General features: G+C 34.6%; 1 protein-coding gene across 5 annotated transcripts in view; it reads right to left on the bottom strand.

The window, feature by feature from the left end:
• Nucleotides 1-21202, bottom strand: part of LOC106653034 — a 49677-nt gene that overhangs the window by 26662 nt on the left and 1813 nt on the right. For all 5 annotated transcript variants that reach the window (XM_014372257.2, XM_023462544.1, XM_014372259.2 and 2 more), the window contains exon 2: nt 13033-13472. In XM_014372257.2, the coding sequence (XP_014227743.1) occupies nt 13033-13054 (22 nt within the window). In that variant the 5' untranslated portion in view covers nt 13055-13472. The remainder of the gene's footprint in view (nt 1-13032; nt 13473-21202) is intronic.

Here is a 21202-nt window from a genome sequence, read left to right as displayed (position 1 = left end):
TCAACGAACGACAGCTTTATATATTGCGTTCGAGTGGAGCGTGGCGGAGGGCTAGACTGCATCGGGCATCCCCGCAGGCTGTTTGGAGTTCGAACGATCGTAAATAACTACGAAGAAAGCTCACCTATATAAGTCCACAAATATATAGATGGAAAATGACTTGCTGCTCTGTTACTTTATCAGATTATAAATTATATCGTGAATAAGACTCGAGAACACAATTGGATTTTTTTGTAATCACTGCTTCTTGATGTTTATTATACAATTTTTATTTACTGAACCGCAATTAGATGTTCCATTGTATTTTGTCGTGTGGGCAGCTAGAATACGTTATTCAAACGATGCAATAATGAATAATGAGTGCTAAGGTACGCACGCATACAAACGAAGGTGCAGCTAAAATTTATTTTCGCGGCTGGATTTTATAATGAGTTATATCTGTGGTGTAACCAGTCCAGCCCACACATGAGCTTTGCTCTGTAAGTTCTTCTTTTCCTACCACCTACTAGTACTACTACTACTACTAATACGACTACCACCACCACCACCACCACCACCACCACTATTACTGGTCTCTCTGCAAGCCTGCACAAACTGAAATTGGGGCATCTAATTATACTCAAGGGCTCTTTCTCATTTCATTTCTCTCTTTCTCTCTCTTTCTTCACATGTACATAATTCACAAATAATGCATATAGAACTATCATTATGCGATTTGTTTTGGCCCAGTAGATTTATGAAAACACGTGATGCACTAAGAACGATTTCTCGTGGCCCCCGTTCTTGAGATCATAGCCATGTTTTTGCTTCCATTGGTGACGCCACATGACCTCAAAACTTGGACAACTTGTAACTTCTGTTGGTCTGGTTGGAAAAAAGTCAATCGATCGATTCTTCGCTCTACGCTTCTTTTCACTTGAACTCTGAAAACAAACGAATGGTCCTCGAATTTTCAATGTACGAGTCGATATGGAACGTTTGATAGGTTGACTAACCGATGGTAAAAGCAAAGTACTCGATGAGAATTGGAGAGAATAAACACAGAATTCAAAGAGTTCCTATGACCTACATTACGATACCCGAAAAAAAATAGTGGTGATATTTTGTACTTGGAACCAATATTATATTACGATTCACGCATGGGCATATGTCAATCGTAAATACTTTTATCTATATAAGCATTGTTTTGCGACAGAAATCTTTTGTGGATATTATATTATCATACAGTACATCTTTCTGCATCACATGAATAGGATAACAGAGCTTTACACGATCTTCGTAACTTCCTGGACCTCATACAGTTTTATCATACAGTATTTTTCATACAGTAGCTTCCTTTATATTTGCATTTTTCTTAATAATTTTCTTGCCTTGAAAATTATTTGAAATAAAAGATCTTTTCGAGTTTTACTTTTTTGAACAATCGCTATCGAATACGTTTGAAAAACGTGTGCAATTATTAAAGAAATTGTCAATAATTATTTGAGAGTTAACAAAAAAATATGCTTTTTCAAGTTAAACATCTAAGAGAACGTAATGTAGAAGACATATTTCAGGAACAATTCAAATATAATAAAACGTTTTTAAAATTTCTGATGCTCTTATAAAGAAAGAACGGACTCGCAATAGACACCTCCCTCTTGAGCATCAGTAACTAAACATTTTCATCAATAATATACTGCCTCTCCAAAAAAATACGCTAGGCCTGAAGAAGTGACCGATTGATGCAAAAAAGAGGTACCGAATCACGCAATCAAAAAAAATTATTTTGAAATCTATATATTCGGTCCAAAATTAAAAAATATTGATATTAGTTTTGAATTGGCATAATTTATTACTAAATAATAAAATTTGGTTTTTATTACCGCTAGTTATTAACAATAAATGTTAATAATTGTTATATTGATTTGTTTTGAGAAAAATTTATTCAAATTATAATCAATAATTTCAATTTATAAAGTACACATACGTGTGTGTATAAACAATAATAAACATTGCAATCGATATTCATGTACAATTATTTTTTTTGGACTAAGGGATCACCGAATCAATGCAAAAAAAATTTGGTTGTTGGTTCTAGGTGCCGGTCAAAAGAAGTTAATCCTTGAACCATCCCTTTTTTCACGGGTAAAATGAGGATAATGAGAATAATGAGAAATCAAATAGCTATATGATCTATACCCCTAATGTCTTCATGTTTATTATTATTATTTCTCTAGTTTATGTCAACCATCTCGTCTCATATGCAACCTTAATTTAGCGGTGTATTTTTTCTCTTCTCAGCAGCTTTTCATACTTCTTTCTTTACTTTTAGACTCATCTCTGGTTTTAAGCCTCTACCACTGCTACTGCCATCGACAGGATGTCGATTCGCCTTTTTATGTTCTATATAATATCCAGAACGTCAACCTAGTCAAATTGTTTTTTTTAAAGAGGGTATATGTATATTTTTAAGGCCAGAATGACGTTGAAAGGTGAGATGTGAAACGAATTTCTGATATACCATGCGATATTTTTATCGACCAAATCTAAATTCACAAACGAATCAATACTTTTTTCACATAGCTCTATCATTTTATTACACTATTTTTTAAAAAACGGCACTTTATTAAAGATGTCACTATGCGTAATTTATAAAATTATTATGAAGGTCCAAGTTCACTGCAAAGTTCTTACAATAAAGCACAATAAAAAGAAAGCCTCGTAAAAAAGTATTATAAATATATAAGCAATTCCTTGAATAAACCGCATTTTTGGAGGTAGAATCACGGTAATTTTTTCTTTTTAACCTACGTGGTTACAGACCCCCGGGGAATGTTTGTGGGGGTCCTAGGAACATATAACCACGTAGGGACATATTAACAAGTTTACTAAAAAATAAATCTTTTAGGAGTTTTATAGTAACTTTTGTGGTAAAAGTCGAGTAAAAATAGAAAATCGATGTAAATATACAATCTCATAACTTGGTTAAAATTACAAGCAAGCAAGTCTCGTAAAATAAGGTACTGAAGTAGTCCCTAGCAATAGGTTGTAAAACAAAATTGTATCTTAAAATTGACCATCTGCGAGAGATGAACATTAAATTAAGCTAATCTAGAACAGGGCTGTAGATTGAAGTTGTCACGCACTAATGGTGAATAGCACAGGGTGCCTGGCCAAAAAATCACATGACATCCTACGAGAGCCATCAAACCGAGTATATTCATCGTTTATTCTAATTCAAGTCAGCTGTATGGAAATGTGCTCGTGTTTATTAGGCTTATGTTTCAATCATGATTTTGTAACATGCTTGAGATCATTTTCAATATTTTTATAACGAAAGATGTCATTGTTTAGTAATATGACGTTATTTTATGAATGTAATAAGAAAATATAAATCAGGAGCTAATACATAATATTAACATAATTAATATTAACATATTAACCGCGAAAAGTACATCATATAATGTCAACTACAGAACTTAAACGGTGTACCAATGATATAATGTTTTAGGCTTAACCGCTTTTCATAAGTACCTTAACCGCTAGAAATACACTATGTAAACAAATTGTAAAACGAAGAGCATTTTTTGCGAGTTTTACGTTCTGAAAATAAAGTAGCTACGCTTCTGCTCATGACAATCTCCAAAGCTCATCGTGTAAGAGGTCAATTTTTTAAACGAATTTCAATAGCTTGTAATAATACCAACACGGGTTGGTATGGATTTCACCTATATATGGCTATTCACTGCTATGCGATGTGTATGCATTTTGGCACATAGTTTTGAATTTTATGGCTTCGATCTTTTGTGCTATTCATTTATTTGTATTGTCCAACGCGCATATGGCGCACGTTCAGCAGAAGTTTTTTAAGTTTTGGTTCTGTAACTTTTTAGCCGGTGAGAAATGTGTGTTCTGTAAATGTTGCAAATTAAATCTTAGCTTTGGCAATGATAGCAAATGCCTCGAACATACTGATATAGTCTTCGTTGATCTTAACGGCATTTTGTAGCATCTCAGCCAGTGAGGCCTAAATAGTTATAAAAGCAGCTATCTTATTATGTGCACATCGAAAATATCGATACTTAAAAACAACGGTTTCATTGAACATATATTGCTCAGGAGATAAACGTTTTTTTATTGCATAGCTTTATAAGATTAGTGTCATACAATCAAAATTTTCGATCCTATTTTTCTCGGAAATTTTTGAATAAAAAGTGTTGAAATTTTTTATTCCATTTTCTTGAGAAATAGCTCATTGCGAATTGTTGAAATTTGCAATCGTTCTTCAGAGCATTAAAACGAAGAGCACCAAAGAGACATTTTCTGAAATTCAGAATATAAAAAAAATAGAATAAGTTCAATTTTTGGTGCTCTGTTGGTAAAAAATGAGACCTCGGCCTCACCTTGTATTATTAGTGTTTTAGTATATTTTATATTGCGCGCGTTTAAAAATTAACCCATTGAAGAAAAAGCTCCTTTGAATGAAAATATAATAAACAAGAATCTGTTTCATTGATGATCTGAATTTATGTTTATCGGCTGGTCTGGTTTGGTATATACATAAGCTTCCAATTATTTTAACGCGATTACGCTCATGTGTAGCATATGTATTAGGTGATACGATCAATTAATTTTAATTGAATATGTTACCTTTTATTAGAATTTTAAAATTAAAATCCATTCCATTTATTAAGTTAACAAATTTTAATATTTTAATTTTTTCCCCATGTCATCATGCAATCATTATTTGATGAACATTTTTAATCATTGGAAAAAATTAAAGTGTGAATTTGAACAGCAGATTTACATCACCAAACAGAATATGTCAAATAAAGTATAAATTATTCTTTCATATAATTCAGTCTAAATTATTTTATGATATAATTTATTCATTCTTCCAGTGTAACCACCGCAGAATTTTTTGGCACTACAAAAAATTGTGTTACAATTAAAACAAAATTAAAATATAGTTAAAGTGATCTGTATCTCAGACCAAAATTCAAATTTTCATAAAGTTCTCTGAAACATCTACTGAATATTTTTTTAAAAGACTCTATGGGAACCTCAAAAACAACCAAATGAAGGTTGATAAATTTTAATTTTGGGCTAGCGTACAAATTGTACGATGTGAAACATATCGAACAAACGATAGCTCCATTCTTCTTGGCAGACAAGTACAATGCTCCATTAGACAATTGATGCTTTACAGAAATAGTATATTCATATCCGGGAATGCTCTAAATACTTCGCGTAAACTTTAAAACTTCGAGAAGTACAGACTTAACTTTACACCGATGAGTCAGCAAGAAACTTTGCGTCAATATATATCGCTTTTATCAACTGTAAAAATGACTCTTGAAAACTATCGAAATTTAAACGACCACGTAAGGAAGATTTTATGAAAGGTTTTTCTGAATTTTGTATTGTGATTTATTCTGTGAGTAAAGACAAAATTAAGAAAAATAAAGATCGTATTGTAAAGATGTACATAAAACATAAACGTACGTATACGCTATATAGTAGTAGAAAGAAAACATTTTGACAAAGTTTGTCCAAATTCAAGGATTCGTACTTTGCGGCGCTCAGATTGATTTTCTATTGATAAATTGATTTTATAGAGAACTTTACTTAAACAAGCAAAAACATGTTTGATTAATCCAAATTAATTCGAATTAAGGTAGTACCTCACCTTTAGGATCACACAATAACCCAAAAACATCATATTGGCAAAAATTGACTTGCGAATAAGCGCTTTTTTATAGAAACGAGTTATTCTTAATTAACAATGTTGATATAATATATTATTACTTATAACTCAACTCAGAGCTAACCCCAAGGTCCAAAAATTTAACAGCATCTTTTCCATGTACAAATTAAGAAGTATTCTAAATTTCATAAAAATTTCTCCATAATTTCAATTTGGTAGTATACTATCTTAACTCATAAATGCAAACATGAAAAAACTTTGCTTTTTCAACGCGATTATTTTCCTTGTCATCAGCTTTCAGAAAGTCTCATTGGACATAATCCGACGTGAAAAAATTCCAACTTCCAGATTCCGTTGTCAAAATTTGATTTTGACTTTCAGGAAAAAAGATATTTCAATATGAAAAACATGAAAATTGTAAAGACGTAAATAGCGTAAAGGAAAAGAAATAGTTATAAAAGGGTCATTTTATTGAGTTTTTAAAGTTAATATTACTTGGACAAAAAATTGATCAATAGTGTAAATTAAATCATGAAAGACACATCGCTTGTCATACACGTACTTGTATGTATCTGCAGCGTGGACAAAATGTGTCTATGTATACGAGCAGACGTGTTATAACATCTGTATAGCAGCCTCGACATCTTTGCAACTCGCGTCAAGTGTCCGACGTCGTCGTTTTTGTTGAAATAATATAAGGAACTATATACATATGTGCGCTCATACACCTACATATAGGTACTAGACATGACCCGAAACCGAGACGACGTCCAAGGTCAACATTGCATTGCAGCACAATTTATCGTTGCCCTGTGCCTTTATACTATTTTTGTTTTTCACAGATGTGTATCGTCAAGATGTATAGGCATTAGCTTGCGCGTGTGTAGCGTTGATTCATCGATCATTTGTTAGTGAGATGCACGGCTGATATAAATGTATGAGTGGCAGGGATGTACCTATCCATGCATAGGCCAGCGTTTCGGCTCTATTGAACTGCAGCTCGATTGATTCTCGAACTGTTAACCCACGCGTTTATTTAAATATTTTATAATACGTGCGATGCTTTCAGATCTAAATCGTATTTAAACCCTTATTGCTGATACTAGATACTTAATATTACACTGTTTAGAATTTGCTCATCTTTTAGGAAATATAGATTTGCTCTTGACATGTGCTCTCTTATATCGACTTGTTTTTCTATTGACATTTCATGGCAAACGTGTAACGATGCTAAAGCTCAACATTTTGTACTAATACGCGATCGATCATCTCATATTGCCAAAAAAAATAATTCACTCAAATTTTTAAAGTATGACGCAAGCTTGAACTAAAGCTAGTCTTGTGCAAACGAATTCAGAATTAGTGGAACAATTAGAATTATAACTTAGCGTCGATGCACAAGTTCATTAATAATTATTATATACAGTAGATGCCGCTTATAAGAATCACGATGGGACCAGACGTTTTGATTCGTATAAACGGCTGATTCAATTAAACGATGCAGTAAGAAATGGTAAATACGCGTCAGCTTCAGCTTGCTCTCCATGAGGTTTGCAAAAAACAATATTTTCTCTTCGAAGCCATCGAGAAAACCAACCATCGGTGACTTTAAAATCTGATTTTCCCAATTTTTCTGCGAAAGAAGCTGCTTTCATTTTCATAATAGGGCCTATTGCCTAAAAAATCCTATTGAGTTGCGTCTGTGAAACTTCTAATTTTGCTGCTGCTTCACGTTGACTGCACTTTTCGAGCAAGTCGTACTGTTTTAGTAACTCTTTCTTCTGGAGCAACGTTAAATCTTTTCTAGGCATGGTGAATTTCGAATTTTATATTTGTTTACTTGATGACAGTTCAATATCGTTTGATTCGTATAAACGGGTTTTGATTCCATTATACTGAAATCGGGACTTTTAATTAACATGTAAAAGTATAGAGGGAAATCGGGACCAAGCGTTTTGATTCGTATAAACGGCGGATTCGATTAAGCGAGATTCATATAAGCGGCATATACTGTATTTCCTTCATAAACTGTCGCTGCTAATACAAAATAAATAAATAAGCGTGAAAATATGACTCCGGTTAATTAGAAGTTTTGTTTTATTTTTCTAGTTGCAAGTGTTATGCTTTCCTTGCTCAGGTGGTCACCCAAATAAAATCTTTATTCAAATATTTAATACTTTTATCAGGTGTATTGGGATTTGCTCTCGTCGCTTAGGCCTGCCCGGCTCGGCTATTCAGAGTCAGAGCCTGTCACCGCAACGGGGCCTATGCTCCGATACTCACGCTTGTCCAGGAGACGGCGCTCTCCTGCAAAACCCACAATACAAGTACCTACTAGTAAGGAACCAGTCTTTCAGAATCACACGCGTCCACATAACGGAAAAACGTCACAAGTCTAAGAGAGGTCACAAGCCAAGTAAGCTCTGAAAATTGCGTTTCAACGCATTGTTTTGAGCGGTCCGTTTGATAGACTTTCATGGATGTTTTTCGCCTTATGTTTTGTCATTTTAATTAATTACTCATAAAAATTTAATTTTGATCGATTAAGAAATTATGCGGAAATTTCACGTTTATTAAGAAATTAATGAATGGTCAGTGACTCGAAGTATTTAAAATCGCTCGACGGACTAAAATGCCAATAACTGTAGTTTACAATTCAATCGTTCAATCAAAGAAGGAAATATCAACTCAGCTTTAGCATGACGAACGAACAAAAATAAACAAAATCTTTATTTATTTTTCCATCAGAACGACGTTTTTCCTTTTTTCTCTTCGCAGTATTCAACGTACAGGAAAAGAATGCGAATAGCAAAATACAAAATATACGCTTGTATTATTATAGTCGCGAACGTGACTTGTCAAAAGCATCGCAAGCTCACTTGTGTATACATGTGTATGTCGTTTTTGTCAAGCTTCCGAAGAGTATTTAGATATATCTATGAAAAAAGCTGAAGATTGTATTCTTCGTGTTTTTCTTTTCGAGCGAAGCGTATTGAACGATGTATAAGAAAAAACTTTCTGCGTAAACTTGATCTACATCTGAACTACACGATGTACGCGTGACTATATGTGTCATATATGCCAAGGTTCCGAAAAATATTTCCTGCCTAGTGATGCAAGAGTTTGTTTTAATATTTTCTTCAATTTTTTTTTGAAGCTTTAAAATGTATATTTGAGTCTCACTAATTCTACCATAGTTATTCTCCGTAGTAAAAATATCATGTCAAGCTTTCTCTTTGTGTACTACGTCGTAGTTAAACATTCATACAAGTTGACGTATTTCATTTACGATAAAAAAAATCGAACAACTGAGAGCCTTTAATGCAACATGGAAAATATGAGATGGTCAAATATTATAAATGCTACAATAATATAAACATTTGCGATGAACGCCAAGACAAAATTATTGATTCACATCTCTTTATTTCTCTCTACTTTTTTTCGTTAGGCTGAGGCAAAGTAAAAAAATGTTAATGTAAATGTTATTACTTCCTTAATCACTAATAAGAAAATGAAAATATTTTTAAATGTCAATTAGAGGATAAAAAAGCCCAGATTTGAATCTGATGAGTTGAAAAATTATCGAAACAAAAGCCGTGGACGTGTGTCGAGCTTGCGAGTTCTCGTGTGTACTGAATGAATTAGGACATAAGTGACCTGTCGTCGGATCCGAGTACGCGTGATCACAGCTCAAATACTCGACATTGTTACACATTACTCTGGAGCTATCGTGCCAGATACAGCCCGCAAGTTCAACGCCTGCAAGAGTAACATAAAAAGCGCAGCAGGCCCTTGATGCAGGTCATTTCTGAATTATGCCTGACTCTGTCCTAGATGTATCCATATAAACAGCATTTTTTTTATGACATAGTGCATTCGAGTACGTGAGAATATTGCTGGAAAAGTCAGCACAGTCGAAGTGGAATTGAGAAGAATTTGTAACGCAGAAGTACACGACGTGCATGGTAGATTATATGAATATAATGTCGATGGTGTCAACCATCGCTTTTGTGCATAAATATAATATAATAAATACTCCATTGACACGATGGCGAAGGTGCAAGCTGGCAACATTTGCAGCTTCTCTTGATTCGCGCGAGCTGCAACAATAGCGGAACGCGCATTATATCCTATCATGTTTGGCTACAACGTGTGGCAGCCCTTGTGTGCACTCGAGTCGTACATTTCCGCGACCAAGATTTCAAGCTCCATTTTCAGCAATTTTTTGTTCGACGACGCAAAGTGTGCAAACTGTTGCTGGGAGAAAAAAACTTTCTTCGCGTTCGAGTAAAACACACGGCTACACAGACATACGCACGTACAGAATGAGAAAGAGGGTAGAAGCGTTTTTGTTGCGCGTCGACGACGACGACGACGTCACAAACAGGCGGGAAACCAAGCGTAAATGAAGAGGAAATGAGCACTCTTTGGTACTGCTCTGCGGCACACATACACGTTATTCAGCAACTATACGCCCTGCTGCTCGCGAAAAGCTACTTTTGCCTCGCTTCGGCGTTAATCTTTTCGCGCCAATTTTCATGTTTTATTTTTCCTAAACGGTGACGAAATTGTCGCGTCCCTTTCCAAGTGATGCATTTCAGTCGCATTTCAGTTTGCCTTGGACTTTTTTTAATTCGCCAGTCAAACCGATACAGTTATAACATATATGCTGCAATGTGTTGCATAAACCGCGAAGCAAACGTAAGAGCTAAAACAGAATAAAAAAAAACAGCGGAGAAGCAACGCTACCCTCGATGATCCTATTGTTGAATTCTCATATGAATATAATAGTAGCCCGCGCATAAATATGCAGAGCATCGAAAAGGAAGAGCTTTGCGAGATAGTGGGTAAAAAAAGTGGGGAATTCTAATTCAACTCGATCGTGTAGTTATAGGCAGAAAGTCAGCGCGTAGCTTAAGGGTGTTTGAAAAGCACATGCCACGGATACCTGTGCGATAATCGATTAAATTGCGCAGTCGTACTATTATATGGGCTGCTGTGTATCGAAACCTCGTTAATAACAGATGCAAGTTAGCTTGCTCCCAGCTATCCTCAAATAATTCGATAATTTTCTTACTTCATTTATATTTATTTCACTCTGCTAGATTTAAATAAATATTTGATAGAAAAAAACAACAATTTTTTCACTACTCTAAATCCTTGACTTGAAATTAAATTGCATCATTTGACTCGGGGCTCGTGTAAGGCCTAGAACAACAACTCTTTCTATTGTAATTGATATTGATTCTATCGTAAATACTTATTCGTTTCTTAGACATCTTCGCATATTCAAGAATAGATGATGATTTGCGCTATGGATAAAAATTACTAGCTCAGCTGCAAAATATTACCAATTGATGCGTTTTGTACTTTTACCAACTTTCGTACTTTTTACATCAAGCTGATGGATCTTTTAGTTTTTAATCGTGCTGTTCATCATGCGATGAAATATTGTTTATTCGTCAAAATAGGCCAACAATTTTCAAAGCATCGGAATTGAATTTGTCAGCGGCCATGCCCAAGCGGCATCACAATTCATAAATGTCTGTTGGCGAGGTCAATTTTTGCTTCCTACAAATAACTCACGTAATAACTTCAACTCATAGCTCATCGAGCAGTTTTTCGGAGCAATATGGCACACATTACACATGAATATGGATCAGTGCAAACGCGATACGTGGTTTCATCAAGATCGAAGCTATTTATTATTCCTGCGAATGTCGATACGAATGAAGTCACGTGTTCAGCATTAATATGTTTCTGTCTTCGAAGCCAGTCGTAGGTATAGCACTAATATCTTTTCATCCGCAGATACTCGCGCCCGATGTACTTGTATACATGTCATAGACAAGAATTTAGGTCTACATTGCAACACGTAGATAGAGGAATACGCTTCTTTTGTCAGTTTTTCATCCGGCTCTTGGGTATTTAGGCGACTATTGTTCAGTTGAGTGCAGTCGTGAAGTGCGCGGCTTGTACACTGTCTAACCACCCTCGGCAGCCTCCTCGCTCCTTATATCACGTCGGGTAGTATCGACTCGTATTTATCTTCTTTAAGCTTATATTTTACTTTTAAGCCTTCTTATTTGGCGAAAGCAAGCCAAGTGTCTGTCTCGAGCGAGACATCCTCCTTTACACGTATTTCGAGCACTTCGACTCGGAGGCCTTCCACCAGTATCTCTCGAATTTTTTCTTTTTTAGCTGCGAGAACGAAAACAGGACACCAAACTCCGAACGCCGTGGCCGCCACATCTACTCTGTAAGCCGTGCGACAAAACTCTGACTCGCATCTGCAGCCTTTGCTTTTACTAGCGGTTTATTTTGTTTAGCGCGAGGACACGAGTAGAGGAACACGCGGTGTGTTCGTTTTCTTATTCTGCTGCAAATTTTTTGTCCTGCAGTAAAAAAAAAGGTTTTCGCACAAAACTTTTGGTCCTTGTTTTTTTTTTTTTTGTTTATCCGGGTAAAAAAAAATTAATTTTGCGGTTAAGCATTTCTTCGCATGAATAAAACAAGCTGAAAAATTACGACGTGCCTCGTAGCACAAGCTGCTATTTGCATATGTGGCATGACAGAGCCTCGTGTTATTTCCCTTCCACTCACGTATACCCACGCCGTTTAAAAAGACTCCAAAAACATTTCCGGCACATAGATATGTTTTTACTTCTCTATTTTCATCTATTCTTGCGCAATTGTACGTTCAACTTCAATAATTGTAAAAATTGTATTGAAAAAATTTTGAATTTTTTTCGTCCATTTTCTTAAATCAATTTTGTATCAAAAACAAATTTTTCCGTTCATCGAAAATTTTAAAAGGTTTAAAAAACGATAACTTCATCATAATTTGAGAGTCAGAAAAGTTGCTCTCAAGAATCCTGAGGCAGGATACTCTAGACTTTTGAAGCCAGCTAGCAAGTGCAGACTAAAATGATGCCACTAATACTTTGGTCAAAGAAAATTCTGAAACAATATTGAAAAAAGAGACTTGGAAGTTTCCATGGAAACAAACAGCGGCAAGTTTCGAAGTATTGATAAAAAACGTTGATGGAGCAATCCGATAGTTTCAGTGAAATGAGTTTATGATGCTGTAAAGATGGGCTTTGTGGATTTTATAAGCACTCTTGTTTCGCTAGTTGGTATTCCCTTATTTTTAGTGTGAATTTTTGAACAGAAAGCAAGCACATCGGCAGCTTGTTACCTTGTGTGCGAGGATTGTCATGATAATAATTTTAACTCGTTTGATGGGCAACGTCGATTTAATTTACGAACGCGCTAAAATAATAATTGGAAAAGACGCAGCTCGCTACAGTTAGGATAAAAGTCGATAAAGAAAGTAAACAAACCTTGACGGAGGATGCTCGGCATGTTACGCCTGGATGCGTTGTTGTTGGCTTTGTTGCTGGTAACAAGAGTAGCTTATTGGCTTTTTGCGTGGCCTAAGCTGCTCTCCCGTTTCGACGGCAATGACGATGACGATGACGACGACGACGCAGATGATGACGACGTCGCGGCTTTTTCGCAGTCGAGCAGCGACGACGAGCGGCTGTTCATCGGTCCTTGCCGCTGTTGTCGCCGTCTCGAGTCGCTGGTAAAGTTCGTCGACGACGACGACGACGACGACGACGCTACTGCACAACTGACGCGTCCCAGTTGCAAGCTCGACTCGGGTCATCTCATCCGTAGACGCGCGATACAACGATGCCTCGAGCAGCGACCAGAAAACCTACTTGACATATCTCTCTCTCACATTTTCGCTGTCTCTCTCAGATGATCGATGTTTTTCCTAAACAAAATCAATAATATTCAACGATTATGCATCCATATTTGAATATTTTCAATTGCAGTCAACATTTTCCGAGATAGACGATGATTTTTTACGAGGGGCCTCAAAGAAAATGTACGAAAATTTAAAAAAAGTGAAATCCTTGACGTAACTATTTAACGAGTTTTTCAATTCAAAAAGTGTGAAAGTGAGGTGCAATTTTATCATCGATATAAAAACTAATGTAATATCACATGGACCAACGAATTATCACGTAGGATCAAAAGCCACCTCCGCAGCTTCATTTTTAGCCTCGAGTTTGCGTCCGGCAGGAAAAATTAAATGCTTGAGTGCCGTAACATGTAAAATCGATGAGACTGTTTGCATTATGCTATAGCGTGTAATATATCTCTCGATACACTATATAAAAATCGAAATCTGGCTCAATTATATACAGGTATAAGTAGGGTCGGCTGACAAACCATATCGCATTAAGTTTCAAGCATCATATTTCAACGTCGATTTTATTCCCGCACAAAAACGACACACGGTAGAAGCGTACCTTTTACGCGTACCTATATTAAGTTGAAAAGAAAACTTGGACTTGCAGCTTTTTAAGAGCCCTAGTGCAAGTATTAAAACTTTGTCTAGCCGCTCCAACATATTTTACATAAACTTTTTATACTAACGCCTAACGATAAAGCTTCTCATCAAGCGAAAAAGTTTCATATAACCGTTTTATAAATTATATGCATCTGTCAACGAGTATTGAAAATATTTTCCAATGTTTCGCAATTATAAGTATTTACGTATTATATTTAGTTTAAAAAAATTTAGCAGAAAATCTCTACCGAATTTTCTTATGTACGGACTTTTCTTATAAACTCTTCTACGAATGTAGTTAGCGATAATTCTGCGATATATTTAGTGTCTGAGTCAGTTATGCAAGTAGCAGTCTGTCAATATTTTCTGATAGATAATTCAAGTCTATTTTAAGACATTCCTAATGTGTACATTTTTAGCCTTATTCTTCCCAAGTTTCGATAACTGAAGCTTCAATTTTGCAAGTTTTTCTGTTTCTTTGCCCTTTTTTCGAGAATAAAAACGAACGAGAAAGAAAAACACATTTCTTAAGGTATTCCATTTTTCAAAGTTTACTTTTCATTTTTTCCGGTAAAAATGTAATTATAATTTTTATATTTTTTCCGCTCAATATTTGCACAATTCTAGCAACATCTATTTAGTTTAATTAATAAATAAGTCAATGACTATAATAAATTCGTATACGTAAGCACGAATTATACTGGAACCAATGATAAATAGTTCTCATTGCATAATATTCCCGGAAAATGTTGTTCAATTTACGTATATTTCTTTGCTCAGCCCAAAACATCAAAAATACAGCTGGGTGAGGTGAAATCAACACCATAATGGTACAATATAAGTCTCTATCCAAAAAAGTAACCGCAATAAAACCGTTATCGTTCGTATTACACTTCGGAAAATTCCAACGTTCCAACATTTTGGGTATCACTGAAACGGAAATTCATACGTAAATACGGAATGGCCAAAATCGATGAGATGTGCAGTGACGCGAAGGCGTGTGATGGAATAGCGATGTTCTGACGCTAAATGTGAAAAGCTCGGGCAGACATCGTTACTTCACGAAATATATACATACCTCCATCATATCTGTACATATACATGGGTAAATCCGCAAATAGTGGCAGTATTTAATTGAATTAAATCAATTTAATACTTGTATATTAGCAACGATGTATGCACGTCGTTCAGTGACATCGTAAAATGTTCTTAACATCGCGTTTTATATTTGAATGGTGTTCATATGTTTGTAACTAAGGGAATAGTACATTACGTCACTCGTGCGCGAAGTGGGTGATTCTCGCACGAGTCTCAGTTTGACGCCCGAGCGCAGCGAGGGTGACAATGAGACGAGGGCGAGAATCACCACGCGCACGAATGACGTATACTATTTTTTATCACGAGTTGCGGGAAGTTTTTATTTCCCGCACGCTCAGCCGTGCGGGAAGCATGTAATTTCGAGAAGTATCGTTATTACAGTACTGCTCGGGAATTACGTACTTCCCGCACGCTGTGATAAAAAAGGTATATTGTACCGTTGAAACATTTTTAATTTATTTCGGCATCTTAGTGGAAGTTATGGTCAAATGATTTTTGATTTTTTGTAGATATCGCTGTAAAAACATGCAAATTATTGCGTTCCTCGATTTATATTGTACGAACGCTTAAATCTTAATCAAGTTATCGATTTACAACATGATTTTTACTTTGACAATAGAGTTAAAGTTTGACTGCATGTACTTATGAGTTTTTAGTATCAATTAGATTTGCTCATACATGTAGAGGAGATCATAAATATAATGTGATCACGAATATACTATACATCACCTATGTACTAAGACTTGACATGGCTCAACTGGCGACAGGATGCCCGTTGGGTCACGACGGCGTTTGTTGAAACACTGGCCAAGAGATAAACGCATTATTAATCTAAAATTAATTTCGGTAGTAAACACGTTAAATTTAACAATGGTATACTCCTCACGACTAAGCTTATTCGTGGAGGGACAACTGTTATTATCAAATCGCGACTTTATGTGAAAATATCTGTTTCCCTTTAAAAAATCGCGTTGATTTTAATTCTGTTATTTTTTTGCTTTTGTCAAGGGTACATATTAATTATCATATACCATTATATATTATATATTCATTATTTATGGGCTTATTGAGCATTTTTTATTTAAATAATTAATATATAATGTTGACATTCGTAAAAAAATAAAAAAAATAAAATAACTGTGATTTTTTTATGGGGAAACAGATAGTTGCAAATTGAGACTAACGTAATTAATTGGAAAATAAGGTAAATTAATTAATTATTATGCGTTGTAAAATCATTAATAGAATGTATTATTATTGTTGAGAGTTCTTAAAAATGATTTTAATAAAAAAAATATAATCGTGCACGTGGCGAAGGAGGAACTATTTTAGATTTGATTTTACCGAGTTGATACGAGTTTTTTTAACTTTTCCATCTGGAATCACAATTCGATTTTTCATCTTTTGGTCTTGAAACGCTATACTATAAGTAGGTCAACAGTTGAAATCAAACGATTCAAGTTTAATGCGCATGTTGCTCAGTAAAAATTGAATTATGATATTTTATTCAAATAATCTCTTGCCTTGAAATGTCTGGGCTGGGATTTGGACCAAATGAGTACGTCTTAGATGTGCCATTAAATTTTATGCTCTCATTTTTGTATTGTACAAGGTATTACAATTTATGGGCATCGTCCTTTTCATTAAAACTCCAGTGAAATGGACACATGCAAGAATAATGGAAAGCGCAAGGGGATAAAATGTAAATTTGGTTCACGAGCATAGTAAAAATTCTAAGTACATTATAATTCTTCATATCACTCTACGCATAAATGAGGGGAACGTGTATAAGCGTTTTTTATATCATTTTTATTTTATCATCATAGCCAATCAATCAGTAGTTCATATTATACGACCTCAATCAATTCATCAATGATGTTATTTATATAGCAGCAAAAAGCTAATTGATATTAAAAAAAAAAATATCTCATAACACTATACTTGATGAAAAAAAGTTTGCTTCTCTTTTTGTTGGTATATATGTATAAACGGCCATAATATTCACACCGCGTTAAAACTATGCGCGTACGAAGTACTTTGCTGGCTTGTTGCCAGGTACTCGTAAAATTGCCAACCTTACTTATTTATGAGGAAACCTTTCTTTTATTTTTTTGTTGTATACAAGTCTTTATATTACATTTATTAAGGTGATTGCAATCGAATTGTTCGTGATACACATCCAATAATAAACCAATAAAATATAATATTATTGCGAGTCGTAAAACTATAAAAACACGAGATTTTATAAATTGTAACTTCAAATAATATTTTTTTCAGATCAAAAAGTGCTACTTATTAAAAATAAGTTTTCACTTGATACCTGTTTCTTCAAAAAAAATCCCAGCTAGTTAAAATGATTAATTATTTAGAAAATTAAGTGCAAATATATAAATTGTGAATAAACCCTGAAGTTTTTATTTAAATAAACTGCGATAAAAATGAATCTAATTTTAAAATTAATCATCAGCTATGAAAATGACAAAAATCTAAAAAAAGTGTTGCTCCCAGCGTGAAATGCAAGTGTTAATACAGAAGGTTAAAAGGAAATCCGTGTAAGTAAATCATAGCTTATAAACATGAAGAAAATTTCGACGCAGTTTGGGCAGTCGATCAAGTCGTAAGTATCAATGCCCCGTGCAACGAGTTACATTTGTTGATGTTATTTCGACACATTCTTTTAGTACACAATCGCTCATATTTGCTGAAATTCTGTGCTTTTTCCTTTACATACATAAGTTGGAATGTTGAATAAAAACACACTCTAGATACAAGCCGAGGGAGCATATTAGGAAACATTCGCAGATCGTATCCATATGCGCCACTGAATGTTCCGAGCTAGATCATTTAATATTCCAACGGATTGAAAACATCGTAAAGTCTTGCAGAGTTTGTGCTTTGCTCTCTCCTTGATCTCCGCCTTCCCTCCCTCACTCCCTCCCTCGCTTTCTCATAAAAGTAAAATTCGCTGCATGTTATTCCGTTTTGTACGGGTTGCCATTGCAACTGCTGCTGCAGAGCCTAGTTATATGTATATTTTAAAGCTTTCGCAAAGTGTACGCACTGAATAAATAAAAATCCATTGCTCAATGTCAAACTGTATTTTGACAATTATAATTCTTACATTTCTTTCAATTTCTAAGATTATTGTTTCTCATCTATAACATATATTGATATTACTGCAAAAAAAAGTTGTCAGTAATAAACAACGCGAATGAGAAAGGATATTGTTCGGGGGTCTCAGAAGGGGGACAGAGATATGCAAGGGGCTCTTATTTCAGCGTGTTGAAAAATCAGAACTGCCAACAAAATAACACGGTATGACAGGTTTATAGACATTATTAATAATTATTTCATTGAATGAGCACGTATTATTAGCTCATTTGTTAATTGGGGTACGCACTAATGACCAACAAATTTATTATATGCAACAATTAATTTTTCGATAATCAAACCGTCGATGAGATTGTTACGGCCCAGCTGTAAAAAAGTGGCAAAAGTATGGGGGAAAAAGCGTGACAAAAGTCTTACTTATGAGCCTGAACGAGATTTTTCACAAATTTTTTTAAACTACTTTAAAACCTTAAAATACTTTGAAAGTCGTCGGATTACCTTAGTTTTTGACCGAGTGTACGCTTTATTATACACGAATGAAAAAAATATAAAATTAAAAAAAAAGTGGTAACTATCTCGCTCAGGCTTATAAGCGAGATTTTTGCGACACTTTTTTCCATACTTTTGTCATATTTTTTTACGAGGGGTCAAGTTATTCGTTATTAAATTTCCTATACGTACTTATTTTTTTGTTAATTTTTTGACATTCTGTTTTTGTTTATTTAAAGTCGGAAATTCATGATTTCTATTAAGAAACTAAGTTAAAAGAGCAAAATGTGTATCATTTTCCAACAAAATTTCACGGTGAAAAATTGCATTTTAACATTAAAATTCATAGTAAAAAGTTTCAAGGCAAATAATGGGTTTTAAAAACGTTATCTACATTTTGGAAGAGACCTCCAAATCGTCTAATGAAATTTTCTTTTGAAAGAAATCTCACGTTTGATTTTCACTTCATGAAAAAGTATGCGAAAAAATGAAAAAGTTTAACAAACTCGAAACAATGGGTTTTCGGGTGAGATTAATCGGTTATTTATAAGTTAGTAGATGAAATTCCTGACAGAAAAAGAATTGGCATTGAGTCTCGGCACGATTTTCACGCTACCGGCTCAAAACGTACTCGGCTGTAAAACGTACGTGTGTGCATTACTTCACGTATGCTATTTATTAGTTATAGACTCGTATAAGCCTTACGCGCGCAAACGCCAATAATAGCGGCTTTTGTAAACAGTGTAGGAAGTTTGCCTTTGAGTATTTACAGACGCGGTTATTTTCACCCTATATCTGTACAGGCTATACTTGTATTCTCGCAGCAGCATGATTAACGGAAAAAGTTGAACGTGTAGATACCCGTAGCTATACATGAATGAATTTATATCGGTGAAACTCGAATAATTGCACCGCTAATAAGCCCGTACTTTTATTTTCTCCCCTACTCTCCATGAAGTTCAGATGTACTAAACTTCGAAACGGAACGCACTGATTAAAGATTCACTTGATTAATTCTTCTGTAATGGAACGTTTAAACCATCTTGAGTGCTGCTTCATTACTTGATAAGATATTTTGGATTCCGTTTGTTGTAAAAAGTTTTTAACAGATGTCTAATTATACAAGGTAAAAACGAGTCAACTCAAGAAAAATATTTTCTATAAATCTCAAGTTAAATACTGAGTCACTCAACATGTAATAATTTCTCCATGAACATGTATTTCTTATAATGACGTTAACAACGCGTAAATGAAATATTTCCAAAAATGCAAAGGTGCGAGCTTTATTATATGCTTTCTCTCATAAAAAAACGTATGCAAAAAAACTGCTATACTCACGTAATCAAATTTTTTTATATGTATTAAAGAAATACCGTGGACTACATCAGAGAGAAATACTGGTAATCTTAGTGCCAAAAAAATCACCCCATCATCAATTGTTTACTTTAAGAGCTATGCTAATACTGCAAATAGAGCTAGTTCATGGATTTATTATATCGTGAGTATTTTTCGTTAATTTCAAAATTGATACTAGAAAGTGAATTGGAGTAACGCGACGAGTACAACTTGCTTGCCACGAGTATTTATATCTACTGATTTGTATGCGCGGGTGGCCTAACGTATGCCGCTTTGGTAATAAAATTTAATTTGCGGACAGTTTATGTATCCTCGGTTAGAGAATAATAAACAATTAGCTTTATTAGTAGTTAAATTTCTCTTACTGCAGTGTACCGATTGCTTATGTCGAAAAATGGAAGAAAGTATTGCCGATGTTTTTCCATTTCTAATAGTAGAAAAAAAATTTCAAATAAATCACTACAATCAAAAGTATACTCACTTACTTCGTTGCTCATATTTTATTACTTTGTGCAAATAAAAATATTAAAAAAGATTATTGATTTAATTCAAGCCGAGCTTTCCTAAATTTCTCATTAATAATTCAAAAGCTCGGGAATTTTTATACAGATGTTTACGATGAATTCAGGGACGAATACGAGGAAGGGGGAGAATGATCAAGTGCGTGCATTTGTAAATATATGAAATACGAGGCTGCAGCTGCACATACCGTTCTACTTTCATGTAAATAAATGAAGGAGGGATTAATAGCGCACGTTCATGTGTACGTGTGTGTGGTACTATATATAAATAGATGCCTGTTAACGCTGATATGGTACTCTATGAAATGTAAAATTCAACGTTTACCAGAGCTTCCTCGAATGCTCAATTATCATGCAAAAAATGACCTTATTGGAAGCTTTCTATCTCTCTGCTTTGCTGATACTAGCGAGGTTCGAGTAAATATGCTCCTATAGATTTAATTGATGTGCCACTGATGCGCGCACGAAAAAAGACTCGATGCAAATCGCTGAAGCTGTAACGATGAGACTCCAGCTAACAAAAACGATACATACTTTCAATTAGCGCTTCGTTGATTCAATGGGTTTATTCAA

Source organism: Trichogramma pretiosum, unplaced genomic scaffold, assembly GCF_000599845.2.
Source record: "Trichogramma pretiosum strain Unisexual culture from Peru unplaced genomic scaffold, Tpre_2.0 scaffold8, whole genome shotgun sequence".
Classification (NCBI taxonomy): Eukaryota; Metazoa; Arthropoda; class Insecta; order Hymenoptera; family Trichogrammatidae; genus Trichogramma; species Trichogramma pretiosum.
Note: the sequence above shows the minus strand (reverse complement) of the source record. Positions and strands in the feature narration are given on the sequence as shown.